Source organism: Maniola jurtina, chromosome 27 (genome assembly GCF_905333055.1).
Source record: "Maniola jurtina chromosome 27, ilManJurt1.1, whole genome shotgun sequence".
In the NCBI taxonomy this organism is placed as follows: domain Eukaryota; kingdom Metazoa; phylum Arthropoda; class Insecta; order Lepidoptera; family Nymphalidae; genus Maniola; species Maniola jurtina.
In genome coordinates this window covers 1784250-1810325 of record NC_060055.1, presented here as the reverse complement: position 1 = coordinate 1810325, position 26076 = coordinate 1784250, and the positions used below count along the sequence as shown (strand labels likewise).

The 26076-nt window shown below is 38.4% G+C and overlaps 2 protein-coding genes across 3 annotated transcripts; one reads left to right on the top strand and one right to left on the bottom strand.

Annotated features, from left to right (window-relative positions):
- The first annotated feature begins 552 nt into the window (after positions 1–552).
- On the top strand, positions 553–12561 carry LOC123879245. Its single transcript, XM_045926875.1, has 5 exons — positions 553–1535; positions 2623–2782; positions 3171–3530; positions 4938–5300; positions 12552–12561. Exons 1-4 carry the CDS (start codon positions 644–646, stop codon positions 5269–5271), a joined length of 1746 nt encoding a protein of 581 aa, XP_045782831.1. The 5' UTR covers positions 553–643; the 3' UTR covers positions 5272–5300; positions 12552–12561.
- LOC123879249 (mothers against decapentaplegic homolog 3) lies at positions 7470–25822 on the bottom strand. Of its 2 annotated transcripts, none has more exons than XM_045926880.1 (12): positions 25256–25822; positions 18773–18866; positions 18024–18129; positions 17380–17470; positions 15723–15845; positions 15061–15143; positions 14777–14963; positions 13130–13227; positions 12099–12206; positions 11019–11163; positions 10037–10169; positions 7470–9448 (listed from the first exon to the last, which is right to left on the bottom strand). In XM_045926880.1, exons 1-11 carry the CDS (start codon positions 25453–25455, stop codon positions 10046–10048), a joined length of 1359 nt encoding a protein of 452 aa, XP_045782836.1. In that variant the 5' UTR covers positions 25456–25822; the 3' UTR covers positions 7470–9448; positions 10037–10045. The 2 variants fall into 2 exon arrangements, with proteins under 2 accessions (XP_045782836.1, XP_045782837.1); XM_045926881.1 differs by having other exon boundaries at positions 15061–15140.
- Between the last annotated feature and the right edge of the window lie 254 nt (positions 25823–26076).

Below are 26076 nucleotides of genomic sequence, written 5' to 3'. Positions count from 1 at the left end.
AAACGATATACATATTTTATATACCCACGTGTTTTATTTTTGTGTATTATGCATACATATAGTATTGCCACCCGGATTTCGCCCTGGTTGAATTTTTTTTTTCAAAATTTTCAAAATTTTTTCTTTCATTGAAACCTTGTCTTGACAGACAACAATAACTCAAAATTTAAAAAACCACCGACACACAAACCTCTAAAAACTAGAAAACTAGAAAAGTGCTGATAACTTTCAAACGGCTGAACCGATTTTCTTGGATGATAGCTACGAACACTCTCGATCAGACCACCTTTCAAACAAAAAAAAAAAATTAAAATCGGTACATTAGTTTAGGAGCTACGATGCCACAAACAGATACACACGTCAAACTTATAACACCTCTCCTTTTGGGTCGGGGGTTAAAAATAACATTGAAAAGCAATAAGGCCGCCTTTGCACACAATTGTTTTTTCTGTTTTCTTCTTTCTGTGTTGTGAATTTTACATGATCTTTTGTGTGCAATAAAGTGTTCTATCTATCTATCTATCATTCTTCTGTCATTGATTTTCACAACAATTTAATATCAAAAAATGACACCACAATATGCAACATTTACTTGAAAGTTATATTTTATTACAACCAAAATCAATCATAGAATGAACATAATATGATACTCAATCAAAATTACGAGATACCCGTCAGTTTTACTGTATATCTGTTTGTTAAAGTTGTGTGCAAACTCTTCAAAAGCCATCTATCAATGCATAACAAACCTACTCTTACCAGCATAGCTGAAGAAGATGAAGATATAAAGTGGGTTTCAAAAAAGAAACACGAGGCCTTAAAAGCTAAATACAAGTGTCTAAAAAAGCTCTTCCAAATCTACGATGCAAGCGTCATTAGTATCCTACCAGAAACTTACGCCCAACGTAATCAAATCCTAGAAGATGATCAAAAAATTCGTAAACAGAAATCACGACGAACCAAAACTGATGAAAACACTGCTAATGAAATTGAAATTAGACAAACAGAAAATTCCCCAGAAATCGCTGTTCTTGCAGACTTAAAACTCGACCAAATTCCCTCTTCAGACTCAAAAACATCCAAAACATTCATCCCTAAATCCAAAGATGATAAAAGCAGACAAGATTCAAAGGAAAACCTTTCAATAAACAGTCAAAAAGATATTGAAATCCAACCTGATCCTGTACCCTATTTAGTTATCAATGAAAAGAGAAAACCGACACGTTTTCAAAGCTTTATCCAAAGAATTCTAGGTTTGCGACGTAATAGGTACTCTTATGGTATGTCAAATGAACATGAATATGCAGCTAGCGAAAATAATATACCGAATAGGTATAAAAAGAGACGTAGAAGAAGTATTAGGCTTAGAAGAAGGCGACGTAAAGAAGAAAAGAAGAAGATACATTCGGAGAGTGATTTGAGGGAAGCGAATAGCCCAGTTATACTGTCTTATGTGCAAACGATACAGAGAAATTGTCTCATGGATACAACACCAAGGCATTGTCCAATTGTTGGTTGTAAGAAGTTGCTTTATGGTAAGTGTAATCTAAGCCTATTTGCCTATAGACGCCAGCAATAGTTGGAAGTCCAGGGTTCAATCCCGGGCAGACAATTTAGCCCATGACTGCAATCTCACCTTACTTTTTAACCCCCGACCCAAAAAGAGGGGTGTTATAAGTTTGACGTGTGTATCTGTGTATCTGTCTGTGGCATCGTATCTCCTAAACTGATGAACCGATTTTAATTTAGTTTTTTTTTGTTTGAAAGGTGGATTGATCGAGAGTGTTCTTAGCTATAATCCAAGAAAATCGGTTCAGCCGTTTGAAAGTTATCAGCTCTTTTCTAGTTACTGTAACTTTCACTTGTCGGGGGTGTTATAAATTTTTAATTTACACTTGTTGCTCATGAAGCCGTCGGAATAACTTGTACTGATAGTTGTGATCAAATCAATCGATTGCGATTGTTAAGCACCGTTGCTCATGTCGGTAACTGGATGGGTGAACGACTGGAAGTTCAGATTTGCAGAGGGCACGTTAGGCCTAACGGTTAACGTGCCCAACATCACTAACATCTGATAATAACTGCAAAACTCTAGTATCGACTAATTTGTAGGTTACAAGCGATACTAATTTCAAGCGAGCTAATTTCTTAAACTGGACCCTTTCAAGTCAAGTAAAGATTTTTATATAAACCTGTGAGGATGATACTGCCATTGGCGCAATTAAAATACCATAAGCCCACGTTGTCGTATTAATTTACAAATTGTGAAAACCCAAATTAAATTTGAATTTCGCGGGCAGGCCGGCGCTTGCCCCCAAATGGAAAGGAGTCACAATCCTCAACAATAAGGAATACGACTCTTTTTAACCCCCGACCCAAAAAGAGGGGTGTTATAACTTTGACGTGTGTATCGGTGTATCTGTCTGTGGCATCGTATCTCCTAAACTGATGAACCGATTTTAATTTAGTTTTTTTTTGTTTGAAAGATGGCATGATCGAGAGTGTTCTTAGCTATAATCCATGAAAATCAGTTCAGCCGTTTGAAAGTTATCAGCTCTTTTCTAGTTACTTGTAACCTTCACTTGTCGGGGGTGTTATAAATTTTTAATTTACACTTGTTAGGGATAATAAATTACAACGACCATCTTAACCTGTGCCATTTCACTGAGCGAACGTATATCTGCGTGTGTTGCCATAAGGGGTTCCCTAGCGAGCGGGACAAAACTGTCCATGAGAACGAGCATATTGGCATCATGAAGATAGCTGTACCATCCACTACAAGGTATAATTAGACATTAGAAAAAAGAAGCTTAGACTCTCCAAGTTAACTATTACCCATCCAAAACATCACGTCGATCCGTTGCTCCTTTACGACGTGATTGAAGAACAAACCAAAATTGTACTTGTGATTGAAAAACAGGCCAAATTGTTACTGCCTATATTTTTGTTTTTCTTTGTATGTGTTTACAGAAATAACATAGTTTTTCAGCTTTTCGTACCTATGAAATAAGTTAATACGAAATTTTTAAAAGTCGTAGAACAACTAGTTGTTAGTTTTAATGATAACAATCACGTGCCGAGAGCTTTCTAATATTTTTTATTTAACCCTGTAAAGGTGAAAGAACAAAATATAGGTATCCAGGTCCTTCAATTTAGTAAAAAAATTGCAGATTCTCAACCAAAATCGCGAGCGACACGCAAACCGATCCGGAAATAACGAAAATCGACATTCCCGAAGACAAGCTGAAGAAAATCGTCTCATTCTTTGACAAAATTGCAGATCCCGATCAAATAATCGCAGAGATCAAGAAAAATCGATGTTCCGAGACGAACTTACTAACTCTGCATCGAAATTCGAGAACCAATATCGATTCTATGTCCGGATCGGATAATTCTGATTCTGAGAACACATCGTCTTTGAAGACGCACAGTAAAGAAACTTGTACTATAGATTCTGATGGGACCCCAAACTCTAAATATATTTGTATCCCTGTGAGATGTAAGTTGTGTGGAAAGAATTTTGATTATAGGTAAGTACAACTCGATAGATCTCGATATATTAATAACTAGCTGATGCCCGCAGCTTCGCCCGCGTGGATTGGTCAGATCCCCTGCAGCATCAGGATTGAGGAGTTGGACTCCAAATTTTTTATGAAACAATGTCGCAAAGTTCCTCTATTGATTAAAAAAGAAATGACGCAAATCGGTTCAGAAATCTCGGAGATTTCGGTGTACATAGGTAGAAAAACACAACTCCCTTTTTGAAAGTCGGTTAAAAAAGTAGCCTATGTTACTCCCTGGTCAATTCTCTACTTGTCTGTGAAAATCCCGTCAAAATCGGTTCAGCCGTTCCCAAGATTAGCCTTTTCAAACAGACAGACAGACAGACAGACAGACAGACAGACAGACAAAAATTTTAAAAACGTGTGATTCAGTGTTGGTATCGTTCAAATAACCATATGAGCTTAAAATATGAGGTAGTTATTTCGAAATTACAGACAGACACTCCAATTTTATTTATTAGTATAGATAGATATTATTGGTGATCAATCACCAACTCAGGCAAAATTATTCAGGCTGAGATCTATAACATATTCGTTCAATAAGTAAATATTTACAGTGCATAGGAAATTTTATACTTACGAGTATATCCCGACTCATATTAAAAATGCAAAAGTGTTTGTTTGTTGGTTTGTCCATCAATCATGGCGCAATAGAGCTATGGATCAACGTAATTTATTAATATTTGTATTCCCGCAAACATGCAATAATGATGATGATGATTCTAGGATGTACAGTCCGACAAGGCTCTTTTGGCACTTGAGTGAAGGCGTTATTGTAGTTTTATGGTTTATACCGACACAGCGAACTATCAACAAGTCTCTATATGGCGGCTTAAGGGGCATGAGACCGGCCTGCCCGCGAAATTCAAATTTAATTTGATTTTTCGCAATTTGTAAATTAATACGACAACGTAGGCTTATGGTTATTGAAACAGTGGGTTTAAATAAAAAGAGCAAATTGGTATAATCGCACTAATTTATTTTATTACTTCACTCAACACACTAATAAGTTACTCTCATTTATTTGTTACTACTCATACAATTTACACTTATTTTTATTTTATTTGCGACAATGGCAATATCATCCTCACAGGTGGTTGATTAAGTTCCGATTTTGGCCACGCGCCAAAAGAGCCTTGTCGGACTGTATAAGGTCCGGTACCCACCTAAGGCGAGAGGAGAGCAGCTGCGTTCAGTTCTAAATACATGTCTCCTCCTTGTGAAAAAATTAGCACGTCATCTTTTAAAAATCTGCTTGGTTGGCTGTACCTAATCATCTTCTCTCCTCTCCTCTCCGCTTAGGTGGAAACCGCGCCTTATATATCCCAGAATCATCATCATTATTGCATAATTCTTGGAATATTATATTTCCAGGCGTCAACTAAATCGTCACATGGACGTACACCATCGCACGGACGACAAATTCACCAAATACAACAATTGCGTTGATATCCTAAACCGTGACAACCACCAAACCAGTTCCCCAACCCAAAGTCTAACCAGGTCACTCACATCAACTGACGTATCCAACATATCAAATTCGACCAAGCTATCACGAAGAAAGTCCAATAAAACCTTATCCTACGACCCGTCTACTAACATTGTGTACACCTCTATGGATACGGTGAAAAAACCGAGTTTTGTCCAAAAGGTTCGAAAGAATTTCTTTTATAAATGGGAACCCGGTACTAAGATTATACGTGTGTGAGTAGTGTTGTTTTGTGTAATTATATTTTGGTGTTAGTCTATCTTTTGTTTTCTTTTAGTGTAGAACCTTTTTTCACACTATCTACCTACGTTCCTTCCTATTGAAGTCGGCAGCATCAGGAGTGCTGAAAAATATACGGATCAAAGGTTCTTGTGAGCGTCTGATGCCACTGAATTTTGCGTCAATCGCCTTTGTTCTTCGGTAACTACCTAGCCTACCCATATACCTCCAACTGACTAATTGAACATGGTATCGAATTCGATATTCGCGGACAGAACGGAGTCGAGTAGGCTGTGGTGCCGAGCGGAGGGCACGAAGCGGAGGGTAGCGGGGCGGTACGGCGCGGCGTAGACAGATTTGACTGATCAGAACACGGCTCAATGTTAGCATGCTCAGCTAAGCCCCACTTCACTCCGCTCCGGTTCAATGGAAACACCACTTTTTACTGCTCTTTTAAGCTCCACTTTGCCCAGCTCCGCGTCAGTGGAAACGTATCCTAAATGGAGTGTAGGGTAGTTGAAAAAAAAAACAGCAAATTTAAAATAATGATTATAATTTCATTAACATTAAATGCATCTGCATGGCAAATCATTAAAACAAATACCAATATAATAATAATAACCATTTACGTAATCAGTGTTACTAAATTCGTTTGTACACTAAACTTGAACTAAATTGATTAAATTCAAAGTAAAATCCTAAATATTCATTTAACAAGATAAAGTTGAAAACTAAAACCCGACTGCGATCGTCTTAATAAACGCTGAAATATTATAGTAAAATGGTTTTTCTGACGCTTGGTACATTTTAATATTGTAGTACATTTGTATTTATGAACTCAGAATTTTCTACTCTTTCATTTGACACCCCACTCGATACAATAGCAAAAAAAATTTTGGAGACGCCCACTTTTTTTCATGTAACATCCGTTAGGTAATTTTTTTCGTATAAAATGTAGCCTATGTCACCCGGACCTTTACGACGAATCGATTGACACCTCATTCTTCAAAATCGGCCCAGTAGTTTAGGCGCTACGGTGGAACACAAAGAATCTGGATACAAACATACACACACATACATAGACTGCTAAAATCATAACCCTTCCTTTTGGCTTTGCCGCAGTCGGATAATTCAGGGTGAGATTTATAGAGCGCTCTTTGACTTTGCTCAGACTTAAGATTGAGTTAAAACGAGACAGATTTATAGGAGAGATATACATCTGTCTCGTTTTAACTCTGTCTTAAGTCTAAGCAAAGTCAGAGTCAGAGTCTATGAGTCTATAGATTTCACCCTTTAGAAAAGTCCTGACTTCTGTCAATTCAGTTCAAGTTTTGTATACAATCAAATTAGCACCAATGTAAAGAAAAACAATGTTATAATTTTTTTCGTGTGAAAATATACAAATATATAGATTATATGAAAATGTACAGGCGGCCGCGATAATTTCATTTTTTTTTAAATTCAACTTTGATATATGCAATATATTTCCTATATGTACTTCATAAGTACATAACATTTGTGTGAAAAATATATTTTTGACTAGTTCAAATATATTTTAAAGATTTTTTTTGATGTACTTTTTTGTCACTGAATAAAATTTTTTTTTGATTATTATGTACAGAAATAACACCGATTTCATTTTATATAACGCACAGGATGAGTTTTTCAACAACTTTATATATTAAGCCTCTAATGCAAACTTTTATTTTTTATTAATTAAAAAAAATGTAACTTGTAATCTAAGAACATTAGGATTAATCATGATTGTATAATTGCATGCTGTAAGGTTGAATTTGGCAGAACACTAACAATATCTATTAAGATCTGTAAACTAACTCAAATTCGCAATAAAAAGAATTGAATTGAATTAAAAAACGAACAGTAAACAGACAGAAAAATTTAAATCGAACGAATAGATATCTAAAAAAAATCTGGCAATTCTAAGATAAGCCATAGAGAAAAAAAATCATCCTGTACATTTGCGGACGCCTGTACATGTTTACAAACTTAAAGAGTTAACATGCACGCCAAAAATTTCTATTGCATCGTGTAAAGACAAAAACGTATTTAAGGGGCCTTAAGTTCATTAATTTGGAGCAATAAGGTGTCTTTCCACTAAGGCCGAGCGGAGCGGAGTCAATCAGATTCTTGAGAGATAATGCGGATATGGTTTACCACGCCATCTATCAATAAACTGATTGGTTTGCTTAATAAATCTCCGCTCCACTTCGCTTCAGTGAATAGGCACCCTAAATGTCCAAGTGTAACAAATAAAACACGTTTTACGTTGAATACGAATAGAACCCTTAATTAACGTAATACATAATAATGTGAACTATTTTTTCTTAGCTGACTAAAAGGTAAAGAAATCAGTTTACGCAAAAACGCGTAAGCGACACGCAATGCACGGCGCTTAGGACATTTTTACCGTGAACTAACAATGAATCCTCTACAAAAGGCTCACTCCGCAAAGACGTTTGGATAAATAGTGACTCTTGTTACAACGCAATAAAGCGTAATTCAGCTCGGCCTATACATAAACAAATGCTTCTCTTTCTATCGCGTAAACTCTTATCTTTTGTCTCTCTCTTTCTCATGAGAAATAAGAGTCAAACGAGTGCGGCCGTAAGTATATTTTCGGGTCACGTGACAAACAGAGTTCAAACTAATACAAATGAAGAACCAAGCTTGAGTAAGTCTAAAGCGCCAGGCACAGCAGGTCGCTTAAGCGTTTCTGGTATTTACTCACCTTTTAAATCAGCTAAAGAAAAATGGATTGTTTATTGCAAGCTTCAAAAGAAAAACTTATATAATATACAAGTGTTAATGAAAAATACACTTTAGCTCCTTACAAATAAGATCGTTTACATAATAATCGAAGATATTCGCGCGGTTGGAGGGTAGAATTGAAAATGGCAACTGTCGATAACATAGCTTGTCTTAAAGGTTTTAATTTTTTAGGGTTCCCTAGTAAAATAACGAACTCTTATAGTTCCGTCCAATCCTTTTCATCCGTCCGTCTATATATCACAGTCATTTTTAACTTTTTAAACTTCCATATAGGAGGAGGTTCTCAATTCAACTCAATTTTTATTAGTTCATATTTTTTATGTTTTTGAATCTAGACTAGGTATGCCCAAAATAAAATTTTGAATAATAATATTTCTTTAGTGAAATCGCTTAGAGATTTTGGGATGGGCAAATCTTAAAGCGTCAGTGACATACTAATTTTATTAGCTTTCGAAATTTGTTCCTTAACACAACCTATTAAGGATCAATTTTTAATGAAAGTGTCAAGTATGTTTAAGTTTTCACTCATTTAAGTAGTCACCATTGACTTCCAATTTTTTTTTATTGGAGCAAAAGTTTAGTCATAAACAACAGCGGCCATTTTGGATTGTATTCTCCAACCGCGCTACAGCTCGCGTCACGAATGTTGAAACTGCAATACCCGAGCTTAAATTAATAATAATTTAGTAGAACGGGCAAAATTGAATTAATTTAAAAACTTTAGGCCTCATTTACACGAGAGCCTTTACAAAGTCTCTCAAAAAAGCTTCCAAATAGGACAAATGTAGTTCCAAGTATTAGTTCACACGTCAACGCTTTTTTACGTGTGAACAGATACTTGGGAATACATTTGTTCTATTTGCACGCTTTTTTAACGGACGTTAAAAAAACTCTCGTGTAAATGAGGCCTAAGGTTAAATGGGGGATGAAATTTTGTATGAAAGTTCGTCATTTTTCAACCTGTCAACAAAAATTGTTTTTTTTTTTTTTAAATTTATTGACTAGCGCTTGGCTGGAATCATTCATTCTGACAAGTGATAATGCAGCCTAAGATGGAACCCGCTTTGGTATTTGGGGTTTCAGTCAAAAATGAAAAATATGAGTTTGAAGATTTTTGGAAATTCCACACCCAGTTTTCAAATATTAATATATAAATAGTTTTTTAAAGATACGCTTCTTAAGGGTGTTCCATGACACCTAATGATTTTTTTTTTCAACATTAGTGACGCGTTCTGTACACATACATACATATAGTATTGTACATGAAATGGTGTACTATCGAGGTATATCAATTTGTTGAGCTACGCTTATGTATATCAAAACTACTCTTTATACTTCTGTGCTTATGTTCTCTTACACTGATAGACTCTGTGGTTACTAGTTATACCTGCAAAAGATGTTTTAGTTTCAATTTTAGGCTGGAAGAGGTGTCAAAACAACAGTAAAAAAACAAAACAACATCAAAATGGCAGTTACGATTTCGCGTTTCGGTAATGAAACTGCCTTGCCCTTTCAAGTTAGACTGCATCCGTCAAATATTGGCTAGGAGTGACGTGAAATCAATGGTACCTAGTCGTTTCATAGCCTGGCCAGCGTCAAATGCAGGTAACGTTTGACGCCTGCCGGTGTACACTTTGAGGTTTTGTTACAAGTTCCATAAATCTCGTTAACTGTGGTGTTGATCACTGAGTTAGCGAGTGAGTGGTGGGGTGGTGTTACCTGGTGCAGTTAGGACATGGAGGAGCAAGGCAGTGGGGGGGGGGGGGGGGGGCTGATCTGCGTCAGCACGCGATCCAACCACTGCTACCGTTCTGATGACCTGGTGATTGGTGACTGATGACCTGGTGTTACCTGGTGCAGTTAGGACATGGAGGAGCAGGGCAGTGGGAGGAGCCCATCAGCACGCGATCCAACCATTGCTACTGTACGAATGACTTGGTGATTGATGACCTGGTGAGTGGTGGGGTGGTGTTACCTGGTGCAGTTAGGACATGGAGGAGCAGGGCAGTGGGGGGGAGCCCATCTGCGTCAGCACGCGGTCCAGCCACTGTAGGGGACCGTTGAGGTGCAGCTCGATCCAACATGGCGTCGACGTCACTGTCTGCCGCCTGGAGACAGAGAATTTCATGATAAATCTATGCATACTCAAACTCAAACTCAAACTCAAATTATTTTTATTCAATTAAACTTTTACAAGTGCTTTTGAATCGTCAAAATAATCTACCACTGGTTCGGAATGCTGTTCCTACCGAGAAGAACCATCAAGAAACTCGGCGGTTGCTCTTTTCAAATGTACAATTTACAATAATATGCCCTACTGTATACAAGCAATTGCAGCGCCGTGTATTGCTGGAGCGCATCAAATCCAAGCTTTTTTGTCATTTACATAATCTTCGATTGTATAATAAGCTTTTTTCAGGAGCATACTTTTAATAGATTTTTTAAACTTGTGTAAAGGCAAGTCTAAAATTGATTGTGGAATTTTATTATAAAATATTACACTCATTCCCACAAACGATTTTCCAACTTTAACATATAAAAGGAAAGGCTGACTGACTGATCTATCCATCACAGCTCAAACTACTGGACAGGCAGGCTTGGTGGGCTTCCAAGCCTGCTTAGCTGGAATACTTCGTAAACCTTGGATAAGAGACGTTCTGTGAACTCCTCAATTTTCAAGGTCCAGCTCCTAAATTGTGAGGGTTTGGAGGTGGAGTAGTCACCTGTATTCAGCGACCTAGCTTTTACAAAGCTCATTCGCGTATGCTGGAAAATCGCTTCAAAGTTCTGGGATACTGTCTGGGAGAGCAGGATTCCCTACGCTTTGAGGGTCTGGAGAAGGAGAGCCTACCAAGCCTGCTTAATTTGAACACTTCATAAACCTTGGATAAAAGACGTTTTACAAACTCCTCAATTTTCAAGGTCCAGCTTCTAAGGTTTTGGAGGTGGAGTAGTACCTGTATTCAGCGCCCCAGCCTTTGACGAAGCTCATTCGTATGGTGCACATTCGCGTGAGCTGGAAAACTGCCTCGAAGCCCTGGGACACTGACTGGGAGAGCAGAGCTGCGAATTCTTGGTTGTTGAATATTTTGAGGTTGCAACCTGGCGAAAGCACACCATTTTCTTGAAGATCATTCTTAATTAGACATGTTTTAAGGTTAAGCTGTTCTTTTCCTTTTAAAAGCAATTACAATATTGAGACCTTCAAAAGGTCTTATTTAGGACGCCCTTCCGATGTCTGCTTCCTGCTTAGGTACCTTCAAGTCAAGAGTGAATAGGCATCTTCTAGGTAAGCGCGTTCCATTTAGGCTGCATCATCACTTGCCAGCAGGTCTGATTGCAGCCAAGCGCTAGTGGATTAATTTACCAGTGATATGTAAGGGCGTTTTCGCGGTCTTACTGGAACTGCGATTATCCCTATTTACTAATATTATAAATGCGAAAGTGTGTCTGTCTATCTGTCTGCCAGCTTTTAACGGTCCAACAATTTGGTACAGAGTTAGCTTACATCCCCGGGAAGGACATAGGCTACCTTTTATCCCGGAAAATCAAAGAATTCTTAAAGTCCCATCCGTTAAACTGATTTATATGAAATGTGGTACAGAGGTGGTGCATCCCGGAAACTGACATAGACAACTTTTTATCCTGGAAAATCAAAGAGTTCTTAAAGGCGCATATGACGGGATGCCCGCGAAATTCAAATTTAATTTGGTTTTTCGCATTTTCTAAACTAAGAAATTAGCTCTAGTATCGACTAATGTGTCAGAATTAGTCGATACTATAGCTAATTTCTTAACCTGGACCCTTTCAAGTAAAGTTTTTATATAAACCTGTGAGGATGATACTGCCATTGTCGCAATTGAAAATACCATAAGCCTACGTTGTCGTATTAGTTTAAAAAATGCGAAAAACCAATTTAAATTTGAATTTCGCGGGCAGGCCCGTCGCTTCCACCTTAAGGGATTTAAAAAAAACCTAAATCCATGCGGACGAAGTCGCGGGCATCTTTTAGTTTACAATAAAAAAGGGGCTCCTACCGGGGGGTATTTTGCACACCGTAGCGGGGTGCCAGCCATACCGCTGGTTGCAGTTGGGACTCTGAACGAATATCGAGGAATCGCTCAGGCACTCCGCGAACACTTCACCTGAAAAAAAAAATTAATTTCATGAGGCGAGGTTTGGATAGAAATCGATATACCTGAAACATCATTCAAATATTATATTTAAAAAAAAGTTCAGTAGAAGTAACAACTCAAGAAGTTCAGAGCCTTGATAGATCAACGGTAGAGGAGCGGACTGACTTCCGAAAGGTCGGCGGTTCAAACCCCACCCGTTGCACTATTGTCGTCGTAAGCTTTAGGCTTAGTTGGAGGGAAAAGGGAAGATTATCATGATAAACTTGGCTAATATTCTTTAAAACAAGATGAAGTCTTCTTCTTCTTCTTCTTTGTCGCAACACTCTTGGCAGAGCGGTCGTGGTCATCATGAAGTGACGTTTTGGGGGGCAGATGTTACACGCCTCACGAGCATTCGCCACTTCTCCCTGCTGGTCGACATTCTGGTACAATCGTGCACGGCACCGCCCACAGCGGACTTAAGTAGACAAGATGAAGTAGAAAACTAAGACCCGACTGCGATCGTCTCAATAAACACTGAAATATTATAGTAAAATTGTTTTTCTGTTTCTTGGTATATTTTAATGTTGTAATACATTTATATTTATCAACTCAGAATTTTCTCCTCTTTCATTTGACACCCCACTCAATACATAGCAAAAAAAAAATTTTGAGACCCCAACTTTTTTATGTAACATCCATTAGGTCAATTTTTTTTGTATATAGCCTATGTCACCCGGACCTTTACGACGAATCGATTGACACCTCATTCATCAAAATCGGCCCAGTAGTTTAGGCGCTACGGTGGAACACACACAATCTGGATACAAACATACACACATACTCACACACATACATATATACATAGACTGCTAAAATCATAACCCTTCCTTTTGGCGTTGCCGCAGTCGGGTAAAAAAATTTGCCCTGTAGATTTGCACACATACACTCACCGCCAATGTAGTAAAGTCTGACGCCTTTGCCGATATGTCTGCGTGTTTGCTCCACCACCTCGTTTCTGTTCACGTTGGACAGGAGACCGAGGCAAAACCTGAGGAAAACATATTTGGTCAATGATATACAAGTGAATTTTCAGGGTGAGTTAATAAACCAACATCTAAAATTATTATGGTATTTTTAGGGAATGGAGATTCCCTCAAACCATAATAATATTGGATTTGGATAATGTATTTTTAAAATGATTTGTGAACCCCCGACCCAAAAAGAGGGGTGTTATAAGTTTGACCTGTGTATCTGTGTATCTGTCTGTGGCATCGTAGCTCCTAAACTAATGAACCGATATTAATTTAGTTTTTTTTTTTTTTGTTTAAAAGGTGGCTTGATCGAGAGTTTTCTTAGCTATCAAGAAAATCGGTTCATCCGTTTGAAAGTTATCAGCTCTTTTCTGGTTACTGTAACCTTCACTTGTCGGGGGTGTTATTTTTAATTTACACTTGTCTATCATAAGGTCGAGAGCATTACGCAAAGTGTCTTCCTCCCATTTAGAAGATCAGTAAATCTTTACCAGAAAGTAGAATATAATGAGAAGAGATAATGACTTCATGAGATCAGGTGTTTTTAGGGAGATTTCTCCTGAAAGAAGTACAGAAGCTCTGGACGATTTTCCCCCAGGAATGTGCCAGCCAACCTTTAGGATATTTTAGAACCAGGAGAAGTAATATAGTCAGGATTCGGGTATCTCTAGAATTAGATGAATCAGGCGGGGATTTTCAGGCAAATATTTCTTGGGTAGAAGAGTTTAATAGAGGTTTCAGCATCAGGGACAATAGACTTTACCAAGATCTTTTTACCGAAATGTAGGGTAAAATTAGGGTCACCTCAATCCCCCTAGAAGGTAAGATGTCTTTAAGGGAATATCATCCCTATTAGATAAAGGAAATTTTATAGGACACATTCTCTTACTCAATCAGAAATAAGATTCAACTAGGGTCCGTGAAGCCGTCGACAGTGATCGAGGGTTGTGAGGCGTGGAAGGTCTCCCCCACGCGGGTATTCAGTTCGTAGTAGCTGATGCTGCATCAGAACTGCTTCCAGGTTACCGGAGGATGGAGTCAGGTGGGTCAGGTATACCTCTCACTGTTGCTAGGGTCCGTGAAGCCGTCGACAGTGATCGAGGGTTGTGAGGCGTGGAAGGTCTCCCCCACGCGGGTATTCAGTTCGTAGTAGCTGATGCTGCATCAGAACTGCTTCCAGGTTACCGGAGGATGGAGTCAAGTGGGTCAGGTATACCTTTCACTGTTGCTAGGGTCCGTGAAGCCGTCGACAGTGATCGAGGGTTGTGAGGCGTGGAAGGTCTCCCCCACGCGGGTATTCAGTTCGTAGTAGCTGATGCTGCATCAGAACTGCTTCCAGGTTACCGGAGGATGGAGTCAAGTGGGTCAGGTATACCTCTCACTGTTGCTAGGGTCCGTGAAGCCGTCGACAGTGATCGAGGAGTGTGAAGCGTGGAAGGTCTCCCCCACGCGGGTATTCAGCTCGTAGTAGCTGATGCTGCACCAGAACGCGGGCTCGTGGTACAAGACTGGAGCTGCCTCCGTTGCTAGGTTACCGGAGGATGGAGTCAAGTGGGTCAGGTATACCTCTCACTGTTGCTAGGGTCCGTGAAGCCGTCGACAGTGATCGAGGGTTGTGAGGCGTGGAAGGTCTCCCCCACGCGGGTGTTCAGCTCGTAGTAGCTGATGCTGCACCAGAACGCGGGCTCGTGGTACAGGACTGGAGCTGCCTCCGTTGCTAGGTTACCGGGGGATGGAGTCAGGCGGGTCAGGTCTGGAACAAATGGGGGCAATTCCATACTAGTAATATAATATCTATATCTAGTGATATAAAATAATAATGAATGGTACAAAATTGTCAACAAACTCACTCATGTTGTCGTTGTGGTCCATCGGGTCACCGTCCTCGCTCATGTAGCCGGGCGGGGGGGTCTCCACTGACGACGAACTTCTGCTGACAGAATACCACGGGTTACGAGGGGTCTATAACCCATGCTCTATTTAATTTGATTTCCCTGGCTATAGTATGATAAGTTTTATAACCCTGCATCCGGTTGCAACTTTCTTTAACACTAGATTACGATTTACGACCTTTCCTAACTATCCATATCTGCGATAATTGCATTAATCCTTATTAAGATTAGATACGAATTGGTAGCCATTATCTGCTATTATACTCATTGGTATACCCAAATGACTCACACATACTATTTCTCACCGTAACTTCACTTTAGATTACGAATGGTCAAGCATAACATGCTAATATATCTGCAGATACCGCCCAACACGCCCACGACACCCACGGTACTAGATCCATAGGTAAACCGCAGTACGAAAACCATCTCCTTTTTGGAAGTTGATACCATCATCTACTAATATACGCATACACCCAAATGACACGTGCTTTTGTACTTCATAATATTATTTCTCCCCTAATTTCTTAAGTTTAGATAACGAAGTGACAACCTACTACTATATCTTTAGACACTGCCCACGACGCCACTATATCTATAGGTATACAGCAATGACTCACAACTGTACGGTGGTGTTGCCGGGCACTTGCTGTGCCAGCGTGGCTTCTAGATACAGCGCGCTGTGGCCGCCCACCGCGCCCACAACGCCCACCACGCTCTGCATCACGCCGCTACCATATATACTGTTGAAAAGTGAAAACATTTTTTATAAACATGAATTTGGCGAGTTAAAGATTTAAATACATTGATTTTCTTATCCGAACCGCTAGGATATGGAACGCCCTTCCCGCATCAGTTTTCCCTTCCACCTATAATATGGGCAACTTCAAGTCAAGAGTGAATAGACAACTTCTAGGCAAGCGTGCTCCATCTTAGGCTGCATCATCACTTGCTAGCTGGTCTGATTGCAGCCAAGCGTTGGTATATATAATTAAAAAAATAAAATAATACAAACTACAGGCATAACGCATAACTGAGTAGGTTCCTGCGGTAGTGGAGCGGTGCGAGAGGGGTGTAATGACGTGACGCGAGAGCTCAGTGATTTGTCAACTTGTCACAACTGTCACCATCCCGCACCGCTTTACTACCACAGAGCCTACTCAGTTATACCCTACAGCTATAACTTTTTGTTAATTTTATTATTAAAACTAGATTACAACATGGGGTTATTACAAGGGGCGGACCAACAAATTCCTGAAGGGCCGGCAACGCATCGGCGGTTCTTCTGGTGCTGCAAATGTTCATGGGCGGCGGCAATCACTTAACATTGTGTTATGCTGCTGTGTGAACCGCCTGCTCGTTTGCTCTTTATTTTGTATATAAAAAAAATTACTAACACTTTTTATGGGTGAAATATCTTAAATAGAAGAAAGACCCACCTGCTCGTTTGCTCGCTATTTTTTTTTTAAAGTTAAGATTTATTGTTGGCAAACATGGGTGCTCATTTCGAGTTCTAGGTGTTTTAGGGGTGATGATTCCAAAAATGATTTCCATTCCAAAAATCTGAAATTTCACTTCTTTCCTGGGTGCACATATCACACTAATATTATAAAGGCGAAAGTTTGTATGTGTGTGTGTGTGTGTGTGTTTGTTACTCCTTCACGCAAAAACTACTGGACGATTTGGCTGAAATTTGGAATGGAGATAGATAATATCCAGGATTAGCATATAGGCTACTTTTTATTCCGGAAAATCAAACAGTTCCCACGGGATTTCAAAAAACCTAAAGCGGGGACTGTGCGGGTGTGCGGGCGTCCCCATCCCGGTTGCCATCTCTACCTGTCGCACACTATAATTACTAGTCGATGCCCGCGACTTGGACCCGCGTGGATTTAGATTTTTCGAAATCCCGCGGGAACTATTTGATTTTCCGGGATAAAAAGTAGCCTATGTGCTAATCCAGGATATTATCTATCTCCATTCCAAATTTCAGCCAAATCCGTCTAGCAGTTTTTGCGTGAAGGAGTTACAAACATACACACACACACACACACACACACACACACACACACACACACACACAAACATACACACAAACTGTAAAGTGTGATAGTGTGATGTTTTAGATATATATTGCGCGACAAATAAAGATGGCGACCGAGGTGGGGACGCCACGCACACCTGTACGTCACCCGCGCTCACCCACAGCGGGTAAGTACGGGGGCTGTGCATGTGTGCGCACTCATCCTCTCAACCTATCCCACACTAGATATTCACCTATCGTGGTCGTGGTGCTGCTGGTAGTCGTATGGCGGCGGTGCGCGCACCTCGCCCTCCGCGCACCGCGGCACTAGGATAGGCGGCAACGCTGAACAACAAAAATGAACTGGTTAAGAGCGAGTCGGACTCATGCACGAAGCAGTAGTTCCGTACCATCGTACAAGAAATCTCAAACAAGTATTATAAAAATTTATCACTCCAAAGAGCTGTCCATCACTGCAAGGTAATAACGGACAACGCCATCTATGATGTTATGTAACCACAGATTCACGAATTTCGAATTTTTCCTTTACTTGAAATAAAAGACATTGCTAGTTGCTACTTTACAAATTTCATGATTCTAGGTCAACGGGAAGTAAATAATTTGTCCCTAATTAATCACTCAACCTGGCGGAATTAAAACTTATAGGGACAAGTTTTCATTCATCCGAATTGGCAGGCGCGGCAGATAGACAACAAAGTCATCTTATAAGGGGTCCTTTTTTCTTTTTAAATACGGATCCCTAAAAAGAAAATGGCGGACAATTAGGTAGACCAAAATCCTGAAAGCCCTTTGCAGCTTGATTTTTACGTTTAAAAAATATTTTTACTTTAAAAAAACTATAAATCAAAGATTTCAAGTATTTAAATGCAGGACTTACCAGGCGAGTCTATTTTATTATAATGATAAGGGTTAATGCACACTTCGTCCTTTTTCAACTGATATGCGTATTCACAGTGGTCCACTGGCTTTAGTTCATGTTGACTCTGGAAAAAAATATGTTTAAATAAATAAACTTGCATCATAAATTAGAGTGCTTCGCCGCAAAATATCTCAAGGCCTAAGAAAAACACATTTTTTTTTTGTGATGTAACAACAAATTCATGGTTTTCAAATTTTTTCCTTTACTTGTGCTATAAGATCTACCTACCTGCCTAATTGATGATTCTAAGTCAACGGGCAGTACCCAATAGGTTTCTTTGACAGACATGACAGATGGACAGATGGGCAGAACGTGCTGCGGAAAAAAATGTGTTCATGAACAAATAATAATTAGTATTTTCAATTTTCAAAGTAAGATAAGTATACCAAGTGGGATATCATATGAAAGGGCTTTACCTGTACTTTCTAAAACAGATTTTTATTTCGTCGATTTATCATGCCAAATGTCGGAAAAAATACCCGAGTACGGGACCCTCGGTGCGCGAATCGGACTCGCACTTGGCCGGTTTTTCCTTTGAGGTACGTAACCCTAAACTGTATATGATTAACAAGGAACTTTATATGATTAGGAAAGAAGGATTAGGAAGGAAGGAAGGAAGGAAGGAAGGAAGGAAGGAAGGAAGGAAGGAAGAAAGGAAGGAAGGAAGGAGTATATGATTAAGTGTTAGTTCAGAAGCTTATACTGACCTGTAGCTGCGGCCACCGCCACAGCCTGCAGTACACAACATGCGGCAAGCCCTTTCTGTACTGTCCATTTATTACGTTGTCATTCGGCTTCACTCTGAAAAATTTTTTTTTTTTAATTAATTTTTTTTAATAATCCTCTGGGATATCTTTGACTTTCCGGGATAATAAGTAGCCTATGTCCATCCCCGGGATGTTAGCTATATTTTTACCAAATTTCATACCAATCGGTTAAACGGATAGGTCTTTAAGAATCCAGAGGGAACTCTTTGATTTTCCGGGATAATAAGAGCTTATGTCCCAGGATGTAAGGCAACTCTGTACCAAATTTCATCAAAATCCATTAAATTTTGGGCCGTGAAAAGCTAGCAGGCAGACAGATAGACAGACTGACAGACAGTCAGAGACACTTTCGCATTTATAATATTAGTATGGATGGATATATGTCTCAGCGAAATGGAATAAACCAGGTGTTGGCCATAGCCTCAGGGATATAGCTAACTCCCGTGAGATGTTAAAACGACAACTCAATTGACCATTTCACTAAACAAATCTTAGTGATATCATAGAATACTGAGCATAGTTTAGTGACAAGTGATTTATCTTAATTTTAATTTCTTTACTTTTACCTATTCGTACCTTACTTTAAGTTAAATTAGAGCAAATGCAACAGGGAAGGCACTAACTCCCATAACACAGTCTATACTTTTTTGGGAGTTAGGGGTCCATGCATAACTTGTTAAATCTTTTTTTTTGCAAATAAACGTTATTATTATTATTATTATTATCTATGATATAAAATATTGTTAAACAACGAAATAATCACCTGTAATTGACAACTATACTGAAGTTATGTATTTTGTAAATTTTATTGTCTTATCTGTATGGAAGTTGTTGGTGAAATAAAATAAAATAAAAAAGTATAAAATCATTAAAGGAATAAGGATGAGGAAGGCGGAGGACCTTGTTTGGTGGCGCGCTCTTGGGAAGGCCTATGTCCAGCAGTGGACGCGTACAGGCTGATGGAATGGAAAAAAGGGGTACAGTTTGTAAGGTTGGACGGAGGGGGGTAATTTCAAGAACCAATGAACAGATTCTGTAAATTCTTTCACTAATAGATAGCTATCCCCCAGTGCTGAAGACTATAAATTATTTTATCACGCGTACGAAGTCGCTGGAAAAAACTAGTTTTTAATTTTTTTTTAATCAATTTTTAAAATTTCATCACAGTGAAGAAGCATGTCTTTTAATCATCTTTATCATGACCAACCCATCGCCGTCTCACTACTGAGTACTCCCACAGGCTTTCCTCTCAGAATTAGAAGGATTTGGTCATACTTTAGAGCCTCAATAGCTCAACCGGTAAAGGAGTGGACTGAAAACCGAAAGGTCGACGGTTCAAACCCCGCCCGTTGCACTATAATTGTCGTACCTACTCCTAGCACAAACCTGACGCTTAGTTGGAGAGGAAAGGGGAATATTAGTCATTTAACATGGCTAATATTCTTTTAAAAAAAATATACTAGATATCCACCACGCTGGTCAAATGCAGTTTGACAGACCATCTTTAGTGATTGCAAAATATTACATAACTTGCACATTGCAAAAATATTACATAAACATTTCCATTATACTCAATATTTTTACTACCTATAAAAAGAGCTAAGATTTTAATTAAGTATAATATCAAATAATATGCAATAGGTACAAATATGTGTACCTAGGCAATAAAATTAAAATTAGAATTTAAATAATTAATTAATTTATGTGAAAATTGAAATATTAATTGCCGGCAAGTACCTGCCTGTCGTTTTTTCTTAATTATTAAAAAAAAACACGATTAGATTCGTAAAAAGAATTGCGCAAATACTTACGATCAAACAGCGAAACGCATCAACATAATAATCGTATAACTGACCAGCGCAATGCAGTAAAAGACAAAGAAAATCGTTCTAACCAGAGTCTAATAAGAACAATTTGCAAATTATTAACTTCCGAATCGTTTTACAATGCACATTTTAATGATTTTTTGAACGAAACACACACTTCTCAACACAGAAAATCGAAGTTTATGCACGCGTTCGTGAAATTCACTCAATCTCTTGTAAGTTCAGTCATAATAACGTTCGAAAATAGCAATTAAGATCGCGAGGTCCAAAAATCGTCGGCCATATTAGCAAAAAGCAATTCACATTTGTTTTGACGGCGATATGACCTTCCTTTTTGATTTTGCGTCCTGTCTACGGTTATGTCACCAAAATGCGGTGGGCATTGAACAGAGCGAGGTCAACGCACCCTCCCGGGCTTTGACATTCGGCCGGGTTATACCACCTTCGGTTCATGGCTCTGGCGGGGTTTTCCTCAAACACCTATACAAATTAGTTTAGATAGGCGTATTGGCGTCTTTATATTAATGAACGTTAATCACAACTATCACACTAATATTATAAAGGCGAAAGTTTGTATGTGTGTGTGTGTGTGTGTGTGTGTGTGTGTGTGTGTATGTTTGTTACTCCTTCACGCAAAAACTACTGGACGGATTTGGCTGAAATTTAGAATGGAGATAGATAATATCCTGGATTAGCACATAGGCTACTTTTTATCCCGGAAAATCAAAGAGTTCCCACGGGATTTTAAAAAACCTAAATTCACGCGGGCGAAGTCGCGGGCATCGGCTAGTAATATTATAAAGGAGAAAGTTTGTATGTGTGTGTGTGTATGTTTGTTACTTCTTCACGCAAAAACTACTAGACGGATTGGGCTGAAATTTAGAATGGAGATAGATTATACCCTGGATTAGCACATAGGCTACTTTTTATCCCGGAAAATCAAAGAGTTCCCACGGGAATTTTAAAAAACCTACATCCACGCGAACGAAGTCGCGGGCTTCAGCTAGTTAGTTCTTATAGAATAAAATTTGAATGAACGTGTCGTAAAAATGGAATAGCAAATAGATGTATTTATTAACCCCCCCGACCCAAAAAGAGAGGTGTTATAAGTTTTACGTGTGTATCTGTCTGTGGTATCGTAGCTCCTAAACTAATGAACCGATTTCAATTTAGTTTTTTTTTTGTTTGAAAGGTGGCTTGATCAAGAGTGTTCTTAGCTATAATCCAAGAAAATCGGTTCAGACGTTTGAAAGTTATCAGCTCTTTTCTAGTTACTGTAACTTTCACTTGTCGGGGGTGTTATAAATTTTTAATTACATACATATACACTTGTGTCTTTACTAGATGATGCCCGCAGCTTCGCCCGCGTGGATTGGTCAGATCCCTGCAGCATCAAGATTAAGGAGTTGGAATCAAATTTTTTATGGAACAATGTCGCAAAGTTTGTTTATCGATTATATATTAAAAAAATTACGCAAATTGGTTCAGAAATCTTGGAGATATCAATGTACATAGGTAGAAAAACAAAACTCCATTTTTCCAAGTCGGTTAAAAAAGTAGCCTATGTTACTCTTTAGTTAATCCTCTACTTGTCTGTGAAAGTCCCGTCAAAATAGGTTTAGCCATTCCGTAGATTAGCCCGTTCAAACAGACCGACACTTCAATTTTATTTATTAGTAAGTATAGATTCGTCTTTTTCAGGATTTCGTACCCGACGGGACCCTATCTATTGCTAAGCCTCCGTTGTCTGTCTGTCCATCCGTCTGTCTGCTAGCGGACTGTATCTCCTGAACCATTATAGGTAGAGTTGAAATTTTCACAGAATGTGTATTTCTGTTGCAGCTATATCGACAACTAATAAAAACCGGCGAAGTGCGAGTCAGACTCGCGCACTGAGGGTTCCGTACTCGGGTATTTTTCCAACATTTTGCACGATAAATCAATAACTATTATGCATAAATAAAAATCTGTTATAGAATATACAGGTAAAGCCCTTTTATATGTTACCCCATTTGGTAATTATCTTACTTAAAATTGAAACACATTTTAATTTTTTTTTTGTGATGTAACCACAAATTCACAGTTTTCGGATTTTTTCCTTTACTTGTGCTATAAGACGTACCTACCTGCAAAATTTTATGATTCTAGGTCAATGGGAAGTACCCTATAGGTTTTCTTGATTAGCGAAAAAATCGTAAGTCTATGTTCTTGACTGACACGACAGACGGACAGACAGTTAAAGTGATCATATAAGGGTTCCGTTTTTCCTTTTGAGGTACAGAAGCCTAAAAAAAACTAAAAGTTTTATTCCTTGTATGGAGCCCTTCGTGTACGGATCCAACTCACACTTGACCGATTATTCTGCTGCATATTTATACTTACCTACACGGAGCTAACAATTCAGTTGTTAATAAATAAAATGTTACAAAATTAATCCAATATTATTATAATGCAAAAGTGTCTCTCTGTGTCTACTGGCTTTTCATAAAACATCTGTTAAACCAATTTTGACGGGAACAGAAACAGCTACTAGCATGCCAGGGAAGAATGTAGGCTATTTTTGGTTCCAGAAAATCAAAGACTCCCATGGGATTTCTTGAAACCTAAATCTACATGGGCGAAGTCCCCCGCATCATCTATTTACTACAGATACCTCAAGCTTGCATCCTGGAGATGGACCTAGACTACATTTATCCTAGAAATCCTTACTGGATTTTTAAAAACCTAAATCCAGACAGACTCGATTGAGGTAGAATGACATCTACAATGTCAAGATCGCAATCACATCTGATTGGTTGATGCTAGCTCACTATTGGCTCCAATGCATTTAAAAAAAAAAAAAGAATATTAGCCATTTGAATCCCTACTAACATTCCCCTTTCCCCTCCAACTAAGAGTAAAGCTTGTGCTAGGAGTGGGTACGACAATAGTGCAATGGGTGGGGTTTGAACGCATTGAATTAGGGGCAATTAGGCATATGAATTGGGGGTTGAATGCATTGTTGCAAGAATAGCATTTTAGCCAATAACAACAATTGCGATTGTAATAATGATTGAGGCAGGTTTTACGGAATCAAGATTCTGGCCAATTTAAGCCTTGTATAGCTGCTAACATGAAGAAAGAAAATAAAACAACTGGATGTGCCTATCTTATATTTTTACTATACCAGTTTATTGCAAACCAATTCATCATCATGATCAACCCATTGCCGGCCCACTACTGAGCACTAGTCTTTTCTCAGAATGGGAAGGGTTTAGGCTATAGTCTACCACACCATGGTGAAGTGCTTATTGGCCGAGTTCACACACCTTTGATAACATTATGGAGCACTCTCAAGCATGCAGGTTTCCTGACAATGTTTTCCTTTACCATTAAAACAAGTGATATTTGATTGGTTGGCCATATAACTTCGGAAAGTTAGAGTGTGCCCGAAAACGAACCCCCAATCTTCCAAATAGTAGACAGATATCTTAACCACTGGGCTATCACAGCTCTCAATAACTGATTAATGAAACCGATTTCACATCAAAACTTCTTTCACTACCAGCCTTGGGACAGCCTTAATAATATAACTCACAAATAAAGCCTACAATGTAAAGCTAGAAAACAGACAAAGTCTCCATAAAGTAATTGGAATCTAATTTGACCTATGATAGAGTCCTGAATCTGATGAGAAATTAAAAGCCAGATTTTTTTATTTTATTCAAATACAAGTAAGCTCTTGATGCAATCTCACCTGGTAAGTGATGATGCAGTTTAAAATGGAAGCGAGCTAACCTAGAATGAGTATGGAAGTTTTTATTAAACCCATACCCCTTTTGGTTTCTACAAGCATCATACCAGAAATCTAAATCGCTTGTCAGCTGCCCGGCTTTGCTGGTAGGGTGGTAACTAGCCACAGCCAAAACTTCACACCAGACCTGACCAGCAATTAAAAAATTCTGAAGCCCTGCCAGGAATCGAACCTCAGAAGTCCCACTAATAATAACCACAGCACTTACCACTGTGCCAGGGGTGGTCGTCAGGATAAACATAGAAAAATCCTTCTACTCACTCCTAATATTGAATGCCCTTCTGACTTACGTTTTCCCCGATAGCTATAATATTGGTAACTTCAAGAGAGGAGTGAATAGGCATCTTCTAGGTGGGCAAGCTTACCTTAGGCTGCATCATCTCTTACTATTTGGTGTGATTGCAGTCAAACACAAGCCTATAGGATATTTTTTTAAACTATATTACTGTAATACACATATATTGAGGTAGTAAGCTTATGAATATGAATAACAATATTAGTAAGCCTACTCTTGTTAAATTATAATATGAGTAAAGAGTAATTTAACAACTTTTAAATGTAAACAAAGAATAAGCAAATATCCCACACTTTTGATTATATGAACTCTAAACAACCTTCATTATTTATTAAGGTTCCCTGCTACCTTTGTCCAAAATCAAAATTTAGGCAAAAGATTTCGGAAAATATACCTAGTCCATCTAATTTTACTAGTAAAATTATCGTATCTGAAGATTATGCGACAAATTTTAGACAAAAATATTAACACTTGTCTTTATTTTTGTACAAATAAATAATAACACATACCTGGGTATAGTAACGCACTTTGTATGACTGCTCTGGTTAGACAATGCCTTCTCCAATTCCTCAATAGCACCGCTCTTCTTCAGTTTCTTCACGAGGCTTTTCACAGCTTTTTCAGACCATTTATCCTCGGCCGAAGACCCTTCCGGGCCCTTTTTCCATCCCAACAAACGCTTTACGACAGGCGGTGTTAGCGGAAACATTCCGCGAATCCTCTATTTAGCTCACACACGTTAAAACATTTGGATAGTGAATTGGATTGTACGAAAATTAGTAAATATTCCGTATTTAGATAAACTGTAGGGCATCGGCCATTATTGAATTAATTTATATAAATTGACAGGAGTGGACACTTTCGGTTTCCTGTCATTTTGTCAATCAACAAATTATTGTCGGTCTCTTTCACTCTGTTTAAATAATATTGATAAAATATTGGAAAATCTATTAAAAGTTTATCAAAGTTACTAAAATAACAAGTTTCTTTGTTCTGCCATGTTTCGGCTCTTGCTTTTAGTATTTTTATCCCTCTTTGAGACTTTTTAGCTTCTTTTTTTAATATTCCAAATTCATGATTCATTATTAGGTGTTACCATATTTCAACCGTTGACAATTAATCGGTTTTTGTTCAAATTATACAAATGATTTTTTCTATTTATAGTTAATTAGTAGTGATGAAAGAAAGTTATTGAATATGAAAATGGTAACAAGAAAGCTCAAAACAATTTTTTTATTTCATTTATTTTAGGAAATTTTAAATTATACACGTAAAATGACAACTGAAAAACGGTAATTTGTTGTAGCTTACGATTTTTGTTTTTTTTTTT

What these genes read in the sequence shown, in the direction of transcription:
- LOC123879245 (XM_045926875.1), top strand. Translation starts at nt 644, where the DNA reads ATGATACTCAATCAAAATTACGAGATACCCGTCAGTTTTACTGTATAT. An exon ending in TTGTAAGAAGTTGCTTTATG is followed by an intron (nt 1,536 to 2,622) that starts GTAAGTGTAATC and finishes TACACTTGTTAG; the next exon opens with GGATAATAAATTACAACGAC. An exon ending in GGAAAGAATTTTGATTATAG is followed by an intron (nt 3,531 to 4,937) that starts GTAAGTACAACT and finishes TTATATTTCCAG; the next exon opens with GCGTCAACTAAATCGTCACA.
- LOC123879249 (XM_045926880.1), bottom strand. Translation starts at nt 25,455, where the DNA reads ATGTTTCCGCTAACACCGCCTGTCGTAAAGCGTTTGTTGGGATGGAAA. An exon ending in GGTGTGCAAAATACCCCCCG is followed by an intron (nt 11,164 to 12,098) that starts GTAGGAGCCCCT and finishes TGCTTTCGCCAG; the next exon opens with GTTGCAACCTCAAAATATTC. An exon ending in GGCTGGGGCGCTGAATACAG is followed by an intron (nt 10,170 to 11,018) that starts GTACTACTCCAC and finishes CTCTGTCTCCAG; the next exon opens with GCGGCAGACAGTGACGTCGA.